Raw genomic sequence first — 21,275 nt, 5'->3', positions numbered from 1 at the left:
ATATAGAGAAAACCCTGGACTCCATTAAAAAACTGTTAGGTCTGACATGAGCAAAATCAGTAAAGTTGCAGGATTCAAAATGAATACACAATAATCTGTGGTGTTTCTCTTCACTAGTAATGAAATATCAGAAAGAGAAATTAAGAAAACAGTCCCATTTACAGTTGCATCAAAAATAATAAAATACCTAGTAATAAATTTAACCAAGGAGGTGAAAGACCTGTATATAGAAAACTACAGGACATTAATGAAAGAAATGGAAGAAGACACAAATAAATGGAAAGGTATTCTGTGCTCATGGACTGGAAGAATTAATATTGTTAAAATGTCCATACTACCCAAGGCAATCTACAGATTCAGTGCAATCCCTATCAAAATTCCAATGATAATTTTCACAGAAACAGAACAGTCTTAAAATTTGTATGGAACCACAAAAGACCCCAAATAGGCAAAACAATCTTGAGAAAGAACAAAGCTGGAGGCAACATGCCCCTTATTTCAAAGTATATTACAAAGCTGTAGTAATCAAAAGAGTATGGGATTGGCATAAAAACAGACACATAGATCAATGGAACAGAATAGAGACTCCAGAAATAAACCCACACATATATGGTCAATTAATTTACAACAGAGGAGCCAAGAATATACAATGGGGAAAGGACAATCTCTTCAATAAATGGTGTTGGGAAAACTGGACAGCCACATGCCAAAACTGAAACTAGACCACCATCTTACACCATACACAGAAATTAATGAAATGGATTAAAGATTTTAACATAAGGCCTGAAACTATAAAACTCCTAGAAGAAAACATAGGTAGCAAGCTCCTTGACATAGCTCTTGATGATGATTTCTTGGATACTGACACCAAAAGCAAAGGCAAGAAAAGCAAAAATAAATGAGTGAGGGCTTCCCTGGTGGCGCAGTGGTTGAGAGTCTGCCTCCTAATGCAGGGGACACAGGTTCGAGCCCTGATCTGGGAAGATCCCACATGCCGCGGAGCAACTGGGCCCGTGAGCCACAATTACTGAGCCTGCGTGTCTGGAGCCTGTTCTCCGCAACAAGAGAGGCCGCAATAGTGAGAGGCCTGCGCACCGCGATGAAGAGTGGCCCCCGCTCGCCGCAACTAGAGAAAGCCCTCGCACAGAAACGAAGACCCAACACAGTCATAAATAAATAAATAAACAAAAAAAATAAAAAAATAAAAAATAAATGAGTGAGCCTACATCACACTGAAAAGCTTCTGCACAGCAAAGGAAACTATCAACAAAACAAAAAAGGCAACCTACTGAATGGGAGAAAATATTTGCAAATCATATATCCAAGGGATTAATATCCAGAATATACAGAGAACTCATAAACTCAGTAGCAAAAAAAAAAATCTGATTAAAAAATGGCCAGAAGATCTGAATAGACATTTTTCCTAAGAAGACGTACAGATGGCCAACAGGCACATGAAAAGATACTCAGCATCACTGTTCTTCAGGGAATTGCAAATCAAACCCACAGTAAGCTATCACCTCACCTGTTAGAATGGCTCTTACCAAAAAAACAAGAAATAACAAGTGTTGGTGAGGATGTGGAAAAAAGGGAACCTTTGTCCACTGTTGGTGGGAATGTGAATTGATGCAGCCACTATGTGCAGCCACTATGAAAAATAGTGTGGAGGTTCCTCAAAAAATTAAAAATAGAACTACCATATGATACATCAATTCTACTTCTAGGTATTTATCTGAAAGAAACAAAAACATTAACTCGAAAAAGATACCTGCACCCCCATGTTCACTGCAGCATTAGTTACAGTAGCCAAGATATGGAAGCAACCTAAGGGTTGGGTGGATGAATGGATAAAGAAGTTGTTTCATATATAAATATGTATGTATGTATATGTATATATGTATGTGTGTGTGTATATATATATGTATATATATACACACACACACACACACATATACCATATAATGAAATATTATTCAGCCATTAAAAAAATGAAATCTTGCCTTTGGGCAACATGATGGACCCTGAAGATATTATGCTAAGTGAAATAAGTCAGACAAAGACAAATACTGTATGATCTCCCTTATATGTGAAATCTAAAAATTAAAAAAAAAAAACAAAACTCATAGATACAGAGAATAGATAGGTGGTTTCCAGAGGCAGGGGGTGAGGGGTGGGAAAAATAGGTGAACTGGGGTTTTTTTAATTGTTTTTTCATTTAAATAAGCTTTTAAAATATGTATTTCATCTGTGCAAGTGAAATACATAAAAACATATATATACACATACACATGTATGCTACACACATTCATATGTAAGTTTCTAATTGGAAAGTACCCTATAGATTGAGATGGTCATTATGTCTAGTACGGAAAAGGAATTTTGGTAATGCTCTCGGTTCTTAGAAACCACCATTTCACAGCACAGCTGTCTGGATATGCTAGGGGTAGGGTCGGTATGGAGGAGTGGCTGGGGGTTTATGCTCCAGCCGGAGACAGTCCCACGAATCCCGGCTCCATTGCTGACTTCCTGAATGCCTTAACCAAGTTCTTTAATCTCTCTCTGTCTCCCTCCTTCTTTCCCTCTCCCCCACCTCCCCCCACCCCTTAAGTTCCTCATTCACATCTATCTCAGGGCTGTTGTGAGAATTAAATTAGTTAGCATACATAAAGAGCCTACAGCAGTGCTTCTTTAGCACAGGAAAATTGAGAGCACAGGGAAGATTTCCTCAGTTTTCACCAAAATTGCCTAAATTCTCCACTTCACTTAACAAGTATGGCAGTGAGCTCCAAAACCAGGTTCGTCCTGATGATAAAAGCTGGTCTAGACCCATCCAACACATGACTTTTGTCATCTCTATTCGTACAGAGGCATCACTCTATTAAAGATGCTTTTGCAAGTTTAGCGATGTCACCATTTTCAAAAATCAGAGTAATTCAAAAGTCCTTATTCAATACTGATAAGTCAACATTCCTAAAACTCCCTTTGTTTCTTCCCAGTCTCCTTTACGCGGAGCATAAAGGACAGTGACGGAAATGGCAGAATCTCCTACCTAGAGAGGTAGGGGAGCCTCTGTAGCCCTGGGAGTACCTTATGGTCGTAGAAGATCCCTTGACAAGACACACACTTTCCTTGTGGGGGATGGCGTGCGTCCAGTTGGTGGCAGTTCTTTTGAAACTTGTTTTTGCCCATTTACACAACTTGTTTGAGAAGAATTCAGGAAGCGTGGGTGCCTTTGGTATCGCACAGTCCACTCTCCAACAGGATACCAAGTATCTTCTGCAGGAGTCACATCTGCACTGTCAGCGAGCCAAAGGAAAATCCCAGTTCGTCTCTCCTGGCTGGAGTCCGTTCATTTTCTCATTTGGTTGGCGTGTGGCTCTTTCATGCATCCACTTCTTCCCTCCCCCCTCTGTTTCTCCCTTTAAATATTTTATGGGCAGTAAGCTTATAGCATGTGCCATCACGGCTGCGCTTTCTAGGTGTCAGGATGGGTTTAATAATGATAGGCGTAACAGTGACGCTGTAAAACCCATTTCATGTTAAAAATGGCATGTTTTTATTGAGTCTCACGTTAAAGGTGGTTAATTCATCCATCGGTGATGGCTGGAGTTAAACAAGTTTCAACGTGCGTTCTCCTGGGTGTGAGAAACCAGCCAACTCACCTTCACCCGGGTCTTCTATCTTCCGGCCTCCACCTGGCTTAACACTGCCTATTTCAACTCAGAATCGCCCCCGTAACCATCACAGGATTAAGGCAGAGAGATGTGGAGGAATCACGCTGACTTGGTAGACTGTGCGACTCCAGAGAACCTGGTTCGTGGATGCTGGTGCTTGTGGCCCAGCAGCGTCTCTGTCGCTGGGGTGTGATGGGACTCGTAATGGGGCCTCTGCAGCTCCCTCCACGTGCTGTCACCCCCACAGGCTTTGGGGGATGCCTTTGCCCCACAGCTGTGTCCTCACCTTCATTTCCTTGAGCCACAGCTGGGCCCCTGGGTCACACATCCAAGGTAAACGCGTTCGGGAGTGAGGAGCAGCAGGTCCCGTCAGCAATAGGGGAACTCAATTCTGGGACCCCATGTGTATGTGGCGGAGAAGCAGAAAAAGGGCCAGAGGCCACTCACTCATCATTAGGAGGCAGGATAAAGGGTGAGGCTTGGTACTGGAGGCTGGCGCCCTCCGACATTCACAGCTTCCCACGAGAGAGGAGGTGTGGGATGAAAACCAGCCCAGAGAGGAGTGGCCTGCATATGGTGAGACCCTAATCAGACCCCCGAGAAACGGCAGCTCAGTGGGCTGCAGTCACAGTGCCCTAAGCATGTGATCAAAACTGAATACACAGATGTAAGTGGAAGTAAACCACCGATTTCTCCAGAAGCTGCTTGACTCCAGTACCCGTCCCAGAGGGAGGGAGGGAGCTCTTGCAATTCCTCCTTTCATTAGATTTCCTTTGCTTTTTGTTTGTTTAATTGAAGTGTAGTTGATTTACAATATTACGTTAGTTTCAGGGGTATAGCAAAGTGATTTGGTTATGCATATATATGTATGTATTTATGTTCCTTTTTTATTCTTTTCCATTATAATTTATTGCAAAATATTGAATATAGTTCCCTGTGCTCTACAGTAAATCCTTGTTGTTTATCTATTTTATAGATTTCACTTGCCTTTAAATAAGTAGGGCTAAATAGAAACCAACAAGTTACCCAGTACCTTACTGTTGAACAGGAGGCAAGATGTCACTGTTCTGTAATAAAATGCAAAAGAAATTCACGTACAAAGAAATCTTCAAGGAAATGGGTTTGGAAGGCTTTCGTCATTGAAACGTAAACTTGATGAACTCTGTTAAGTCAAATGCACTGCCAGGAACCAGGATCTGTTTCCAAAGCACTTGATTTTGCCTCCCTGGGACAGGCCCTCTGCCACAGGGGAGCCTGGTGGTGTGAGACAAGCAGAGCCCTGTTGTGGTCGAAGTTCGCTCCAAGGGCAGCTGAGCTGAACTCAAGTCTTAGACTCACTGCTGCTGTTCCTCCAGCCCTCAGGGAGGCTACCCTGTCAGTGTCACAGGCCGGAGGTTATAAAATGCCTAGACTCCTCTGACCAAGTAGACAAATCATGACAATACAGACCAGTGAAGGTTTTTCCAGACCCAGCTGATCCAGTGTGATGATGGAGTCTCACGTTAAAGGTGGTTAACTCATCCATTGGTGATGGCTGGAGTTAAACAGTATCAGTATAATTAACTGCCTTAATTATGCAGCCTCAGTATAATTAACATGCCTCTTAACATATATACAACGGAATATTACTCAGCCATAAAAAAGAATGAAATACTGCCATTTGCAGAGACATGGATGGACCTAGAGATTGTCATACTGAGTGAAGTAAGTCAGAGAAAGACAAATATCATGTGATATCACTTATATGTGGAATCTAAAAAAAAAAAAAAAAAAGGTACAAATTAACTTACCTATAAAACAGAGTTATAGATATAGAAAACAAACTTATGGTTACCAAGGGGAAAAGCAGGGGTGGGGATAAATTGGGAGATTGGGATTGACATATATACACTACTATATATAAAATAGATCACTAATAAGGACCTACTGTATAGCACAGGGAACTCTACTCAGTGCTCTGTAATGACCTATATGGGAAAAGAATCTAAAAAAGAGTGGATATACATATATGTATAACTGATTCACTTTGCTGTACACCTGAAACTAACACAACATTGTAAATCAACTATACTCCAATAAAAATTAATTTAAAAAATAACATGCCTCTCAGGAGACTCCTTGGGAGAATTCTTGAAGAGGATGTGCTCACTCGCCATAGACAGAAGGAGGAGGGGTCCAGCCCCAACCCTCAACTCTGAGGTTCCCTTGCAACTGGTGGGACGTTAAGAGATTGGAAGGGTGACGGCTAAGTTATCGGGCCCTTCCTCCTGTTGCTGCCATCGCCTGGGACCCTCCCCAGTGCAGAGCACAGTGCAGACCTCTGACCTCTGGCCCCTCCAGCTCTGGTATTGGAGGCGCCAGTTCCCCGTCATGACAGAAGCACTGTTGACAAGCTTCAGTTCTTGATGCCGTGGGGGTCACCTTCAGTCCTTGAGGAAGGCGATGAGCCTCTGGCTGCCAGTCCAGGGCAGTTTTGATTCAGGGCTGAGATGTGCATTGTTTTCCCTGTACTTGAACTTCTCCGATCCAGGAATGTATCCCTCACTGTTGGTCTTGTCATGCTTCAGTTACGTTGTGTTTGGTGAATGATCTCTGGTGACATCGATTGCTTCCTCTGTTGGTTAGAATGTCCCATCATCATTCTTCAGGAACAATATGACTTAGTTTCTCTTACTCTGTTCCTTCAGATTTGTTGTTCCTTCCCTGAAATGCCCTTCACTCAAGTCCTGGTTAGCGTTAGGGTCCCTTCAAGATCTAACTTGACCGTGGTTTCAACTGAGATGCCTTCTTGCCGTTCCTTTGACTGTGTGGGGTGTGTCTCTTCTGAGTTCCCACACTGCATGTGGGAAACGGCTGGTCTGTCTGTCTCATCCTTACATTACATACTCCATCATGACCAGAACTCTTTTTCACCCATTATTCCCACCATGTAACAGATCACCTGGTCAAAGCAGAAATAAGCGAATGTGTGAGTGGTCTTAGCATCCTACTGGGTCAAATCTTTGACATCATTTCCTGTTACAGGGAAAGAATCCCTGTATTATAATTTGAAAGTTTAAACTAGAATACCCCTTCCTTTACAATAACTTCCCTACTCCGCTCAACAAATCTCCCAAAGTTCTTGGAATCATGAGACTTTGAGGAAGTGACACACATTATGAGAACGACTCCTCCAAACCATGTGTTTTTTTTTTGTCTTCCTTGACATTTACATCCTGTATCTGATCAGGAATTTGTAACTCAAATGAACTGTTCCTGGTAATGAGCCATTCTTAATACAGTCCTGATTGAATACCTCTCTCCAAGAAGGTCACGGCGCTTTACATACATTATCTAAATTGTCTTCAGAACATCGCTGGAGTAGGGTGACCACGCATTCAGAATTCACCTTGGTCTGACAACCCAGATCTCTGTGAGGTTGACTTTTTTCCCCTTCAGAGCCCCAGAAAGACCGAAACCAAGTTCAAGTCGGCAGTGGCCGTAGCTACCACTGCTACATTCCTGAGCCTTCTGGATAGTCTTAGGTCAGAATCAGAGCTAATTCTCTCAGCAGCAGCAGGAAAACCCAGAGCCAAGTCTTCGTGCAATACCCGTCTTAAAGCTCCGTAGATAAAGCATGATGCGAGGGCAGAGGAAGATTACTTTCACCCAAGGGGATATTGCTGGCGCCTTCAACTGAGTGTCTGTCTGGTGCCTGCAGTGAGTGAAGCCTGCAGTTCAGCATCATAGGCTCATAAGTCCAAATCCCGTGTTGGGCATTTTGGGGGGAAGCAATGTGCTTTGGGGGAATCGGCACTGGATTAAGAGTAGGGAGCTTAGATTTCTGATCCCAACTCTGTCATTAACCATCTGTGTGTCCTTAGTGAAGTCACTTATTCCCTTCAGACCTATACATTGAGAACATTGGATGAAATGACTCCCAGGGCCCTTTGCAGCTTTAGAGTCGAATGATTCTGTCCTTACTGCTCCCAGATTTCCTCCTCCAGACCTCCGTGCGCGTCACAGATGGATCTGAATGCTCACGGCGCTCTCTCTGTGCTGCTTTTCTGATGCTGGTCACCATCTTTTCTCCTTTATATATGTGCCTATCAACGACCATGTTGGGTCGGCATCCTCCCAAGGGCAAGAGTCCTTCATTTCATTTTTGTGTCCTATACATAACGTTGGTACACTTATCTCTTGTCTCTTATCCCTTGAACCTGTGAACCTCATTTGAGTCTTTTCAGCTCATTGACCTGTTACAAGTCTTTCCTATCTGGAAAGGAGAGACCCCAGCCCCATCCTCCTCCCCCATCCTCCACCGAGCCTCCTGTCTTCCCCACTTAGAGCTAATCTTCTTGAAATAGTTGTCTGCATTTCTCATATCAACTGTTACCTTTCCTGTTACTCTCCCGCTGCCTACAAGCTGGCATTCTGGCCCCTACCACCCCACAGAAACTGTTTTGATAAATTCCCTTAAAAAAAAAAATTTTTTTTTTGTATTGCCAAACCCAGAAGGGTACTGGGGCGTTTTCATCGTAGCGTCTAAGAGCACTTGCTCTAACCATCGCCTTGTTCTTGAAACTCCCTGCGTGGCTCCAGTGGGGCCAGCTGTTCTGCTCCTGCTTCTCTGGATGGCCCTTTGCTCTGTCCCTCTTAGGCTCCTCTTCCTGGCTGTTCTCCACAGTTCTGCCCCTGGCTCTTGTCTCTCTTCACTCTGCATTTCCCTCTCTGGACAGTTTCAGCCACGCCTGGGGCTTCCACCACCTCCCAGAGCTGTCCCAACAGCTTGAGACCCACATTTCCAACTTCACCCCAAATGCAGCGTGTCCTGACCTGTGCCCATCAGTCTCTACACCCCCTCCCCAAACTGCTTTCTCGTGTTTTCCCTATTTAGGCAGTTATATATAGGACACAAAAGTGAAATGAATAGCAGTGATCCCACTACACATTTAGTTGTCCAGGCCTGGGGTTCCGCTGCCCCCTCATCCCTACAACCAGCCAGTTACCTCTGAGGTTTAGACCTTCCCTGCTTGACGTGGGCTGTTGCAGTAGCCTCTTAACTGTTCTCCCTGCCTCCTGTGTCTCTCTTCTACCATCCGTCCTCCACACTGCAGCCAAAAATGACTTTTCAAGGACGCAAATGGGATCTCATTGCCTTGCTCCTTAAATATTCTATGCCTGATCGTTGACTTTTAGAGGAAATTTCAGCTCCTTAGCACGTGGGTTCCTCTAAGGCCTGGATGCTGGCTGCCCTGGCAGCCCCTTCTCGTGCCTTCCACCCTCATACTGTGGACTCCCTCCAGGAGGACTGAGGGCTTTCTCACCACCGTGTCCTTGTGTGGGGTTGTCCATTCGTTTCAAGAGCCACCCCCTTCCTCTGCTGGCAAGTCCAACCAGCCTTTAGGACTCGAAGCAGATGGGCCCTTTGCCACAAATCCCCCCACCTCCCTCACCAGGCAGAATGAAGTATCTGCTCCCCTGGGCTCCCACAGCACCTTTTCTTAAAAGGCAGGTCTACTTACTGACTCCTAAGCATTCCATTCTCATGCTAGTCTCTTCTCTACAAATTGAGCATGTTAACGAGTAGAGTGGGAATACAAGTAGACCCCACAACTCCAGGCCTATGCTCCGTGCATAAGAGCATCTTGCCTTTGAGAATAAACGAAGCAGCTCTGAATTATTTAGCCTCTTGTCCCCTGATACTGCTCCCTCTTACCTCTTCCTCTTGTGTTTTGAAGACCCTGGCAGGCATTAGGTGCACGTGGTCTCGACCGCCTGATAATCGTTTCCCATCATTTCAGTGCCAGAGCCAAGTACCATTCCCCTTTCATTTCAATTAGATAAAGCCCAGAGCTGTGGCTGGCAAGTAAGGGAAGTCCACTGGGGAAATTAAAGGTTCAGAGAGAATAGGGCCCATTATAATAAAAGCATTTGCACAGCCACTGATTCCATCTACCCTGTGGCTGCGACGTTCCTTGGGGTAGGATGAAATATGAAGCAAGAGAACCCATGAAAGTCATTTGAGGAATTTATTTTAATTGGAAATGGTGGCAGCTTTCTGTGCTCTGCAGATCTGCAGATCATGCACAACGATGTGATTGGCATCGTTTAAAGAACCATAGAGCATCTCGTTCTGCCGTGATGCAGGATCTTGGTTCCACTTTGTCTCAGGCGCTTTCTCCCCCTACGTATGTACTGAATGTGATCATAAGCCCCTCACTCTTGCTTTTCCTCCTCCCTCCCTCTCTCCTTCCTTCCATTCTTTCGGTGCCTCTGCATTCCTGTTTCACACTTCGTGTTTAATAAAAATGAGATAATGGCGCCTCAATCAATCAACTGGTCGACCTTCAAATTACTCAGAACTCTAAGAAACAGCCATGCAGCAGACATAGAACGGCCAGAAGAAAAACAGATCATCTGTGTTTTAATTTGTAATAATACAAAATAACAATAACTATTTTTTTTCTATGCCCCATGCATTAAGCACGTCACATGCATTTTCTCAGGTAATTCTCGCGGCCCTACTATGCAGGTGTCACCTCCATCTCGCAGATGAGGAGACTGAAGCTCAGAGAAGTTAAGACGCTTGCCCGAGGTCACGTAGTTGTAATGAATGGCAGAACCAGAATTACCTGTAAGATCCAGGCAGAAACCATATTGAATGGCAGGACCAGGTTTTGAACTTGAGCCTGACTGCAAAGCCCACGTGTTAAGATACCATGTCACAGCACCCCGGGACTTAAATGTATCCTATTGCTGAACATCAAACACATGCTTGCATTTTAAGGTAGTTCATTTTAACTGTGAGAGGTCTCGTTATTATTTACGTGCCCTTATAACAATATCAGTAGCTGCGTTGAATAGCATGGGATTTCTGAGACTGTTGAACACTTGTTCAATCTGCCTTACTTTCTCACTTTTCTATTTTTAGATGCATCATCCCATTCAGATGAAACCTGCAGACAGTGAAAAATCAAACGGTAGGTGGTGCTGACTGTCTTCCTTTTAATGTCTGTTCCCTTAAGTGAAGACGTGAGGTGGGGGGCGGGAGGAGCTGGCCCCCCTTGCTGTTTCTCTGGGGAAGGCAGAGAGATGTGCCCCAGGAAACCTCCATCGCGGTGGGTACCTCGCTCTCCTGCCTCCTGTATCTCTGGGGTAAAGACCTGTGAAGATGCTACAAGAAACGGCTTTCTGTGTCCCTGTTTGGGGCTTGCTCTGTGTGGCCACCCTGTGGCTATTGTTTACCTCCTCTGACAGCAGCTTGGGCATCTGATGGGGAGGGGTGACCTTATATTATGCAGAGAAGGTGAGTGAGAAAGGCATCGCCCACCAAGAATGAGGCTATCTTTTTTCCCCCCCTCCCTTTGGTCCTCTGGCTTTGCGACTGTCTCACTGCACTTTTCTCCAGCTTGTATCCATGCATTTGCATCCACATTCATTCAGAATTCCGTTGGCTGATTAAATAAATATACAGTCGGTGCAAAAAAAAAAAAAAAAGAAAAACGCATTTGATGAGGTCGGTGAAATAATTGAGACTTGCCTCTCCAAGACACCGGAGGGTTGCTAACCCCATTTCTCTCTCAAGTTTTTGCTTCCACTTCTGCAAACCTTCTGTCCCTGTTTTGTTCTTTGGACTGGCTGCATTGTATGTTAAAGGAATCGTCTGCCTTCCTAGACCTCAGCCCTCTCCTGCCCCACAAGACTGACATGGTCAGCATGGTCGCCTTCCTCCGGGCAGCTCTGCACCTCGTTAATTAGTCATGGAGCAGAAGCCGTACACTTAAGAGATCTGCATTATCTGCAGGTGTAAATTATGGCGGGGCTCTGCATCTCTCCACGAGGTATTTTCTTTTGCTAATTGTAGTGCATCCCATTTTCCGGCCCCACACACTAGACAGTTTCGAAAGAAATTCCACATCGTACAGTGGTGTCTGTTGGAGAATAGATATTGGTGCTTCCCCACCATCCCCTCACCAGCCACACACGTCTCTGCACGTCTAACTCCCTTGTTCCTACAGTACTTTATCACAGACGTGGCATTGAATGTCAGAGGGTCTAAAATCCACCCCTGCTTTGTTGTGGGATCTTGGTCCAGTCACCTCATTCCTGTACTTGACAGTTATTCATCGATTACTTACTATGTGCCAGGCACGTTGCCAGAAGCTGGGACTGCAGCAGTGAATTTTTAAAAGAAGAAAAAAAGGACACAAGAGACACTGTCCCTTACCTGCTGGAACTCACATTCATTGTCACTGGTTTCAGTATCTCATAATCACTTAAAGACCAGACTTTAGTCTCCTCATTCATAAAATGGGAATAATGCTAATTGCCTCTCATAGATGAGCTTTTTTTTAAGACTCATAGAAGATGTTTGTGACAGTGCTTTGTAAATGATCGAGCACTTCTATAAGATGTTGGCCAGTGTTCCCTGGCCTTTAGGGGCCTTCGCCGAGTGTGTCTGCCCAGGCAGAAGGCCATCTCCCCGTGCCGATTTGCTCCAGGAGTGCGTGTTACAATCTGTTCTCTTCCTCCTGGGAGAGAGGCGGGATGGATCTAGTATTTGTGGGATGAATTCCATCAGTGAAGGTCATCCTGGCACATCCAGCCACCAGGAGATGTTCTCTGTCCTTTGGCCCCATAATTCTCCAAACCGTTTCAGGACACGGGCCATGGGATCAAAGTCTGCAGGAGGGGGTTCGTCTGAACCTTAGGCCGTAGTGATAAAAACGTGACAAAAGAGAGAACCGAGTTGGAAATGTCTGACTTAAAATACCCGAAGAGTTGAACCGAGAAAGGGTTTCTCCTTCTGCATTTTCTCCTGTGCAGGTGCGAGCCCTGACTGTCCGCAGGGTAGCTGCCGGGAGGGCTCAAAATGGTCAGCTGCCCTTGCTGTCCTCTGTCTCCTTTGGACACTGAGGGTAGTGTTTGCTTTGGATCTAAAACCACAGCAATAGAATCAAACTACCGTGGGCACACCCCATGTTGCACGATCTCAAAAGCCAAGCAGGATTGGACTCTGTTTTACTAAGATGAGCAAATACCTAAAAATGTGATTTTTCAGGAAGCGCCCCAGGGTAGCAGGGGAAATCTATTTTGAGGAGCCTGGACTTGACCCGGACCCTGCACTTACTGGCTATGACCTTGAGCAAGTTCTTTACTAACCTCACCCAGCCTCCATCTCTCCCGCTGTAAGAGGGGCTCCGGAAGTCTAGTCTGTGCTCTTCCTGTAAGGCCCGCCTTACAGAGTCATCATGCAGTTAACACCCGCAGAGCTTTGCGTCACACCTGGCACGTAGCGTGCGTGCAGTCTGCTACATTGGTGGCGTAGCTCCAGCCAGTTGAGGTAGCTGTTTTGGTGCATCCTGGGAGCAGAGGCCAGCCCTTCCAGCCTTGGGCTCTTCCTGCCAAAGCTTAGATCTGTACACCTAAAGGAAAACCCCCAAACCTTCTTGCTGGGCCAGTTGTCCCTTTGCTTGCAGATCTACCTTCATTTTCTGAATTTCCAGTAAAAAGAAAAAGTCAAATAGTGTAAATGGACCAAAAGCTGCTTTGAAAGAGCTCTTCTTCACGGAGGCTCAGACGGACCCCCACCTTGCACAGCCATGAGCAGACTTCAGGGTTGTCCTTGGACCTGCTTGGAAGAATCAGGAGAAAGGTATTATTTCCCAAAGCCAGGGATGAAAGCTGCAAGCCTTTTCTGATTTCACATGACATTTTTAACAGGTAAGCATAGTTTCTGCAGCTCAGAGAGCACCAAGATCTCTTTGGCTCAGATGCTCGAAATAGCTCCTGTGGCTGTGAAAGAAATATAACGAGCTCTAATTGCACTTTTTTTTGAGTTTGCTGACATTTATGGATGACACAAAGGACTCATCACAGTGAAACAGTTACTCTCTTCATTATCATCGTGTTCAGATTTCCCGAACTTCATATTTGCTGAGCAAGACTCATCACAGATTCATTAGTGATGGACAAACGCATTCCGGAAAAGCAATGACTCTTTTAAGCTTTTGTCCATGCAGGGATTCTGACAAAGCCCAGAAATGTTAGTCTGCTATATCTGCCCTGCACTTTACTGTCTTACTGAACGGGCTTCTGAAATCTCCACGGCTTCCTAGAACCTGCCCTTCCAATGGCTCTGATTTCAGCTGCAGCCTCTAGCACATTTATGTAAACTCCTAGCATCTTCCATTTCTTATGCTTCTACTGCGCCAGGTATCCAAAAAACGGATCCTCCTCTGGATTGGCAATACAATGTCAGGGACTTTAAGAAGAGCACACTGAGTATACACCCAGATTTCAACAGCACCCACCTTTTTTGGTAATTTTTCCCTGACACCTAGTTGAGTGGATGGTACAGGAAGAGCATTGGAGGAGGCGTGGATTATTTCAGGGACCAGCCACACTCACGCACACCTAGTCACTCTTTATCATTCTCTCTCCCATTGGAGGGCCTGTTTTCCAGCTTTTAATCTTCCGTCACTGTGCAGAAAAAGCAACCAGCCGTGCGAGATTGAAAGTGAAAGGCAGTTGCTGGATCTGAAGTCGGTCCAGCAGTGGGTGACAAGGAAGTCGTGGCGGTTGCCTTTGGTTCTGTTTTTGGGGTCTCGGGGGCTGGAGCCAGTGTTCACTGTGAAGTCACACTTCTGACTTGAAGGATTATTTTTGACTCTGTAGGCAGAGTATCAGGTCCATCCTGCTTTAACCTCCAACCTCGCAGCTTGTCAGGGTCCTTAGAGCCTTGAATCCAGAAATGCCATTTAAGCACCCCACCCCCATCTCTTTCCTCAAGGCCTCTAAAACCCCCAGTGGCTGTGCATCAAGTTCCGAGCTCACAAGAGTCAGGATGACCAGACGTTGTCATCCTGGGGAGGGCGAGGCCTGTAGAGAAAGGAATCCGGGGTGTTCCCATGCAGTCACTTGCTGATGTACTAGAAGATGAAGAAATCATTTTGAAATTCAAAGTAGAGAGACCCGTGGATTCGGAGGCCGTAATTAAATGCCATATGTTAGCACTAACACATTGAAAAGTTGTTAATTAATTCAGGCCGCCCCGAATCCAGGTGTGACTTTGACAGATTGTACACCGGTGTGTTAGCACAGACTTACAATTAGGGGAGTTTTAAAAAATGAAGTTTCTAGTCCCTGAACTTAAAAGAGTCCCCACTTATATTTAATATTAACCCCTTCTCATTTATACCACGGAAGGGGAGCTGGCAGTGGTCACTGCTATGAATCCACTTTCAGTTCTGCTACTGTGATTGATGGCAGCAACCCCACCTGTGCCCACGTGGTATATGAAGTATTTCCCCTCATTCATTCATTGGTTATCCTAAAGGGAAACAGACTTTTTCTTTAGAGGGCAAACACCTTATCTTTTATTTATTTATTTTTTTTAGTTCCCCTAAAGCACTTAGCAGAATACTGTGAATATGGTAGGTTTATCTAAGCAATTGACATTCTTGTGGATTGAAAAAACTGGTGAGATACTTAACTGCCCATGAATACTTAGGAAAAGCCCACCAGGAAATTCATCAAACATTGATGAAAAAGTTAAGTGATTTCAAGATAATTAAGTTTATTTAAAATGTTGACAAAGCTGTTTAGCGATCCTTAGAATGGGGATCCTAGGAATAAAAATTTTCACTGGAAGATCGGGAAAACTCACTGAGAGGAAAGCTGGATATTTGTAGTTATTCCCATTTCACCATTAAAGCAAACAAGGCCCAACTGTTAAAACCACAGAGCTACTTTGGCTTGCAGAAGGTTGCCAACATCCAGGTTCCTTGATACATGCACACACGTGCCAACAAACACACACAGGGAAGGAAGTTAGCACTTTGAATAGCATATGGATGGTGCAGATTTTCTTTTCTTTTCTTTTTAGCTAATACTTGTTACTGAAAAAAGTGACAGTTATCTTTCATTTCCCTGCCTGAGTTTAGACCTTCATTGTGCCTAGGATGTCAGGATTTCTTCATAAATGGTTTCCATTTTTTGTAAATCCATCTTAGGAAAAGAGTCATACTTGAGCTTCTCAGGAGCTGCGCATTTAGTTGACTATAGCATCCCGCACCCTGAAGCTCAAACCCTGAAAATTGTCTTCGCTAAATACCGTCATTATAGGTTTATCAGGGAAACCAAGGACCAACTGGGACTTTATCCTTTGCTTTTGTTTGAAAGAACAAAAACCTGATTCTTCAGGATAAGAAGAAATACAACAGAAATTTTTTTCTACTCATCAAGGTATCAGCCATAGCTTCCTCGGGGTAGGAGTCCCAGAGGTGAGGGCAGGAAGGGATCAGGGCGGGGGAGCAAGAACTGCAGCTGCAAGTTTTCCCTCCCTCCCCAGCCCCGTTTCCGCCAGTCCCATCCGTTCCCCTTCTGCTTCGAGGGAATGCCACGTGCTCTCAGGGCCACTGGAGTCCTCGCGTGCTGAGGAGTCTGGCGTCGCACTGGAGGTCAAAGGCTCCCGTTGGAAAGAAAGCACCTCTTCTGGGGCATCTGATGCTTCTGATGCTTAGACCCCGGTGCCAACACAGCCCTCAACTTACTGTGCTTTCACCAGTTCCTAGTAGATCATTGGTAGTCCACTTACTCTGACAAGAGAAAGAAGGACTTCTTAAATTTAAAAATCTTCATCTACATAAAGCAAGTGGGGTCCTCAGCAGCCTCTGCTGAGGAATGAGAGCCAGTGACACCCCCTTTCTCCTTGAGGAAGCTCAACACAGGCAGTGGCCCCGGAGCACCTGTGACCTTCCTTCTGCATCAAGCCCCTCTCTGCAGACGAAGCAGAAAACGGTACATATTGTGCTTCAATCAGGCTGCCTTCCTCCGTCCGCCACGAAGACAGTCCTTATTCATTCCCGACTCTGCGCCTGGTCCGGTTAGTATGTGATGCCCCCAGCACAGTACCAGTCTGTCCAGACCCTGCACGTGCTTCTTAAAGTCCGGTTTCAATTCCACATCTAACATCAAGCCTTTCTCAAACTCTGGTACCCGATTCATAGTTCACAAGGATTGTGGAATTGTGCTTTTCAACCTGTATTCTTTGGAGCCCTCGTTTCTCTGTGTTGTCTTGGGAGCCGCCACCAGTGTGGAGAGAGAGGCTAGGTAGAAAGGGATTCTGAAGTCCATGTTCAAGTGCTTCATTCCGCCAAAGCGTGTAACCAGGCTGCCTTCTCTCCATCACTTAAGAGAGAGAGAAAGGAAAGAGAAGAGGAAAAAGAATCAAGTTGAAACCTTCATTCTATGGATGACAAGACTGAGGTCCACAGGGGTCAGCTCATCCTCCAAGGTCACCCGTCACCTTCATGGCAGCACTAGAACGAGGACCAGGGTCAGCCAGTCACAGCACTGCCCTACCCTCCCAGCCTCAGCTGCCTCCTCTGGACTCGCCAGAAACGCAGGAGAGTGAGCAGAACCCTGGGCTGAAGAGGGTACCAGATCCTGGTGCAGGTTAGGCCGCCTCCTTGTAGAATGATCCTTGGCCAGATCCTTCCCCCTGCTGAGCCTTGGCATCTCTTTAGAGTCAGACAAAATGTCTTTCAAGTCTGTTACTTCCGGCCTGGGATTCTACAACTAGGAGCTCTTAGCCCCTCAGCGCCACCCTTGTCCAATATAGTAGTCACATGCAGCTTTTAAATTTTAAATTAGTTAAAATTACATCACATGAAAAATTCACTTTCTCGATCACAGTAGCCATCTTTCAAGTGCTCAGTGACCACACATGGCTTTCGCTACTGGGGTGGACGTCACAGACCAAACTTTTCCCTTTTCGCTGAGTTCTACTGGACGGAGCTGCTTCAGAGTAAACGAGTCTCTGTTCCATTATAGATCTTCCATCCCGGCTCCTGGAAGACACAGACCAGGGATTCTGACTTAGGTACCCGAAGCAACTGGCCCTGGCAAGTCTAGAATACACTCTTGCCAGTTAAATGATAATGAGACACTTACTGTCCAGAAAGAGAGTAAGAGAAACAGAAATAAAAGCCAATTAAATAGCAATGACAAGATTATAATACAGATATAAAATGATCCCATAAGCTAGGACTTTCTGAAGTGCTGGTGTAGCCGGCTATCTTTCTTTCTTTCTTTCTTTCTTTCTTTCTTTCTTTTTTTCTTTCTTTCTTTTTTTTTTTAAATTCTAAGAAATGGATTGAAAGGAAACATGGGAAATAAGCAAGACTTCTCCCTGAGGGCTTCTAAGACTATCTTTTGCTCTGTCTCCTACAAACGGCTCCAAACACTGTCTTGAAATCCATAATAATTGTGCCTTTGAGGCTGAGTATAGGCCAGTTATCCTGAGCACAAGCATGTCAGTTTAGGGGAAAAAATCTCCCAGGTCATCAGAGGTAAACCTTCCCTAGTCTTTACCCGATGACAGCTTCCAAAGTTAGAATTTGCACGTTGCTGCCCTCACGCCCAAAATGCTTTTCTGTTCATCAAGAATCCTACCTCCAAGTGAGCAGAATAGCATTGTTCCTTCCTTGTTCTTTTTTTGGTGACAGGTTTCACTCCGAGATTGGGGCCACCCTGACATGATTCTTAAATAACCGCAGCCCCACTCGACTACAGTTGCCTTCAGCTTTAGTTGTAAGGTGCAGACCACATGTGCTGACCTGGGTAGGGCTGCGTAGCCAGTGCTACGGACAGAAGGCCCTTAACCAGCTCTCTGGAGAAATTCACATCTCTCCTGTCTCCTGTTCTCATCTGGACCAGTGGGGACGAAGCTATTTGAAATCAGGGAAGGAGAATGTTTTCTTCCATTGAATCCTTTGTTAAAAGTTTTGTTTATCAATTTTCCACTATATCTGTTTCTGTTATTTTTCCTCTCCCAATCTTTCTCTTTTGCTGTCACTCAAGTTAAAAGAACATCTACCCAAAAGAAAAAACAAAACAAAACAAATTAAAATCTGTATCCCAAAATTTCTCTATGGGACAGTAGCATTTAGCAGTTACTTAGAACTTTAACATTTTAGTAAACATATTACTGTTTCCAAATGGGGGAAAAGGACTTAAAAACAGTGTTTCGTGTCCTTTGAAGATGTTTTATTAGTAAACAAGCTCCCAGTGTTGGAATAGGAGCCGAGATGCCGAGCAAGGGTGGGGAGAGCAGAGACGGCACGTGTGGAGGAGGAAAGTGGCCTGAGTGTCTGAAGAGTTAGCCTCGGGACCCAGTCGGAGGTGGTGATGACGCATTGTTTATGAGGAAGAAGGTGAAATGGCCTTGGCTCATTCATTATTTCTCTCTTCTAGCCGTGGAAGACAGAAAATTGTTCATAGGAATGGTTTCGAAGAAATGTAATGAGAACGATATCCGGGTGATGTTCTCTCCATTTGGCCAGATAGAAGAATGCCGGATCCTCCGGGGACCCGACGGGCTGAGTCGAGGTGAGTGTGCTCCCTGCAGAGTCTCTGCCCTTAAGTGCTGATTGGAGCTCTGTGTCCCAGTCAAGGTAGACGTAGCTCCCACACTCAGCGAGAGGTCACCCTGAGATACGTCCCGCGGGACAAAGTTATCCAACCCAAACTTTTCACCGTAGCTGGAATGATCACCTTTTACTTCTCAAGTCAAGAAGGTCCTAGTGGCAGCATATTAGCCCAGGTTATCACTGTCAGACGGGAGGCCCACAGGCTGCCCTGCCGTTACACATCCCTTTTCAATCTCAGATTGAAGGAGCTTTGGGAGGTATTAGGGAGAGATGGGGAGGGCGAGAGAGAATGTTTGCTGCTCGCATCTTAGTCTTCTGGCTTTCTGCCTGTGCCTGGGAGAATGTTGAGCGTGTGGGCCTCTTGACAGAGAAATAAACCAAGAAAAAAGGCCCCTGTCCCCGCATAGTGCAGAGCAGATACAGACTCAGAGTAACCAGGCCTGTCTCAGGGCGTTAGGGTTTTATGGCAAAGAGCAAAGCTCCTGGAGTCCTAAATACAGGGGTCCATTAAGTGACAGAGAAGTGACTTCGTCCAGGAGAAGACTGTAGGTTCTTTGTCACCGTGATAGAGGCAAAGGCTGGGGCTTCGAGCGCGGATGAAAACCAGTGTTTCCGTGAGCAGCCACACAAGGTAGCTGGAGATGACTCTCTTCTGTCCACATTTACCTCCCCCTTTGACGGACCCACACGCCTCCCTCCTTAAACCGCTTATAAGGCTTATCACCGTGTTCCCAGCCATCTGACTAGTTTCCTGAGTCAGCCCAGGAGGCCCAGGGGAAGACGCACATGGAAAACACATTTCTCCATTCTCGTAAGAAATCTGTCTTTTTGCAACGCAGAGAGGATTTCATTCAATTAATGGGGTTTCCAGGGCAAGTTCCACAGGGCTAATTAGAAATGTCTTTACGTTCCCCATCTCTGGTTCTGGGACTGCACTGCCCGCGCCCCATGTTGAAAGAAAAGTTTAAGCCTTAAGTATCAAGGCACTAGTTTTCATTCATCTCCCTGGTCTTACGTAAACTCAGTGCCCTGGGAGGAAGAACATTTGTTCTTTTGACTTTTAGACATAAAGCTTCATGATGTCAACTGCTAGAATCGAAGGCACAGGGAACAGAAGTTTTCCACCTACCTCCACCTCCAAAGCCCTGAAACGGAGGTGATCTCGAGGAGAACTAGGAGGAGGAGGAGTAACTCCAAGCTTGTGATGCCTATATTTTCTTCTGAAGGTGGTTTTTAAGAAAAAGAGGAGGAGGAGGCCTGGAAATGACACTTAACACTCACTGAAAGATGGGAGTCTAAAAGCTGAGCAAGACATGATGTTGAGTGGGGTCCCTAAACAGCAGACCCAGTGCCTCAAGCTAATCTGTCACTTACCACGTGTGCCTTTACCAGTGTCACCCAAAATAGTTCCTTGTCCTGGGCACCCGCATCGCCTCTGGTTCCTATCCAGCCTCGCAGGCAGAAGGATACCAGGATTTCTATCCTGGGTCCCTCTGTGCCATCCTGGAGATACGCACCAGGAGAGCTTATCATCACATCTGATCCAGGAGAGGTAGATAGGTAGACAGACCAGGAGAGCGAATAGCACGGGAGAAAGCAGCGGGGCTGAGGAAGAATTAAATAGGCAAGAAAGACAAAAGAATATTTTTGCGATCCCTTTTCTGCTGCCAGTTTAGTAATAAGAACCACTATTCTCCCCCTGTGACTATTCTCAGTCACACTTCCGTGTTATCATTGCACTTTTGCATTCGCCAAGGTGTACAGCATGGAGAAAGAACCGATAGGCATAGTGAAATGTATAGTGCCTTGGAGGTCAATGACCCTGGGGCCCAGTCCCAGAACTTCTCCTGACATGAATCATGGGCGTGGTCCATTCATTGTCCTATCTCTGTCCCCAGTTTCCACACTCGAAAATGGCAGCAGTCTAAATATCTGCCCTGCTTCTCTGATAGGGCGTGATGAGCTACTGCCATGGTAGGTTTTTTGTAGAAGCAGGCCATCCATAGTGTTTCATAGAGGCCTTGACTATGAAGTAGGAATGCTGGACTTCTGTTCTCCCTCTGCTGATTTACAAACTGATTCTCTGCCTCAATTTCTCCATCTGTCCAATGGGGACAGTGATGAAGAACATTGGTGCCTAGAGATCCTTGAGCGTATGTTAGCTATTTTCGCAGATGAGATTTTT

General features: G+C 45.4%; 1 protein-coding gene across 6 annotated transcripts in view; it reads left to right on the top strand.

Annotated features, from left to right (window-relative positions):
* CELF2 (CUGBP Elav-like family member 2) overlaps nt 1–21,275 on the top strand; it is a 528,392-nt gene that overhangs the window by 434,258 nt on the left and 72,859 nt on the right. For all 6 annotated transcript variants that reach the window (XM_059912093.1, XM_059912095.1, XM_059912097.1 and 3 more), the window contains 2 exons: nt 10,588–10,636; nt 18,915–19,049. In XM_059912093.1, coding sequence (XP_059768076.1) covers nt 10,588–10,636; nt 18,915–19,049 — 184 coding nt within the window. The remainder of the gene's footprint in view (nt 1–10,587; nt 10,637–18,914; nt 19,050–21,275) is intronic.

Source organism: Balaenoptera ricei, chromosome 2, assembly GCF_028023285.1.
Source record: "Balaenoptera ricei isolate mBalRic1 chromosome 2, mBalRic1.hap2, whole genome shotgun sequence".
Classification (NCBI taxonomy): domain Eukaryota; kingdom Metazoa; phylum Chordata; class Mammalia; order Artiodactyla; family Balaenopteridae; genus Balaenoptera; species Balaenoptera ricei.
This window is presented reverse-complemented; position numbering and strand designations above follow the sequence as displayed.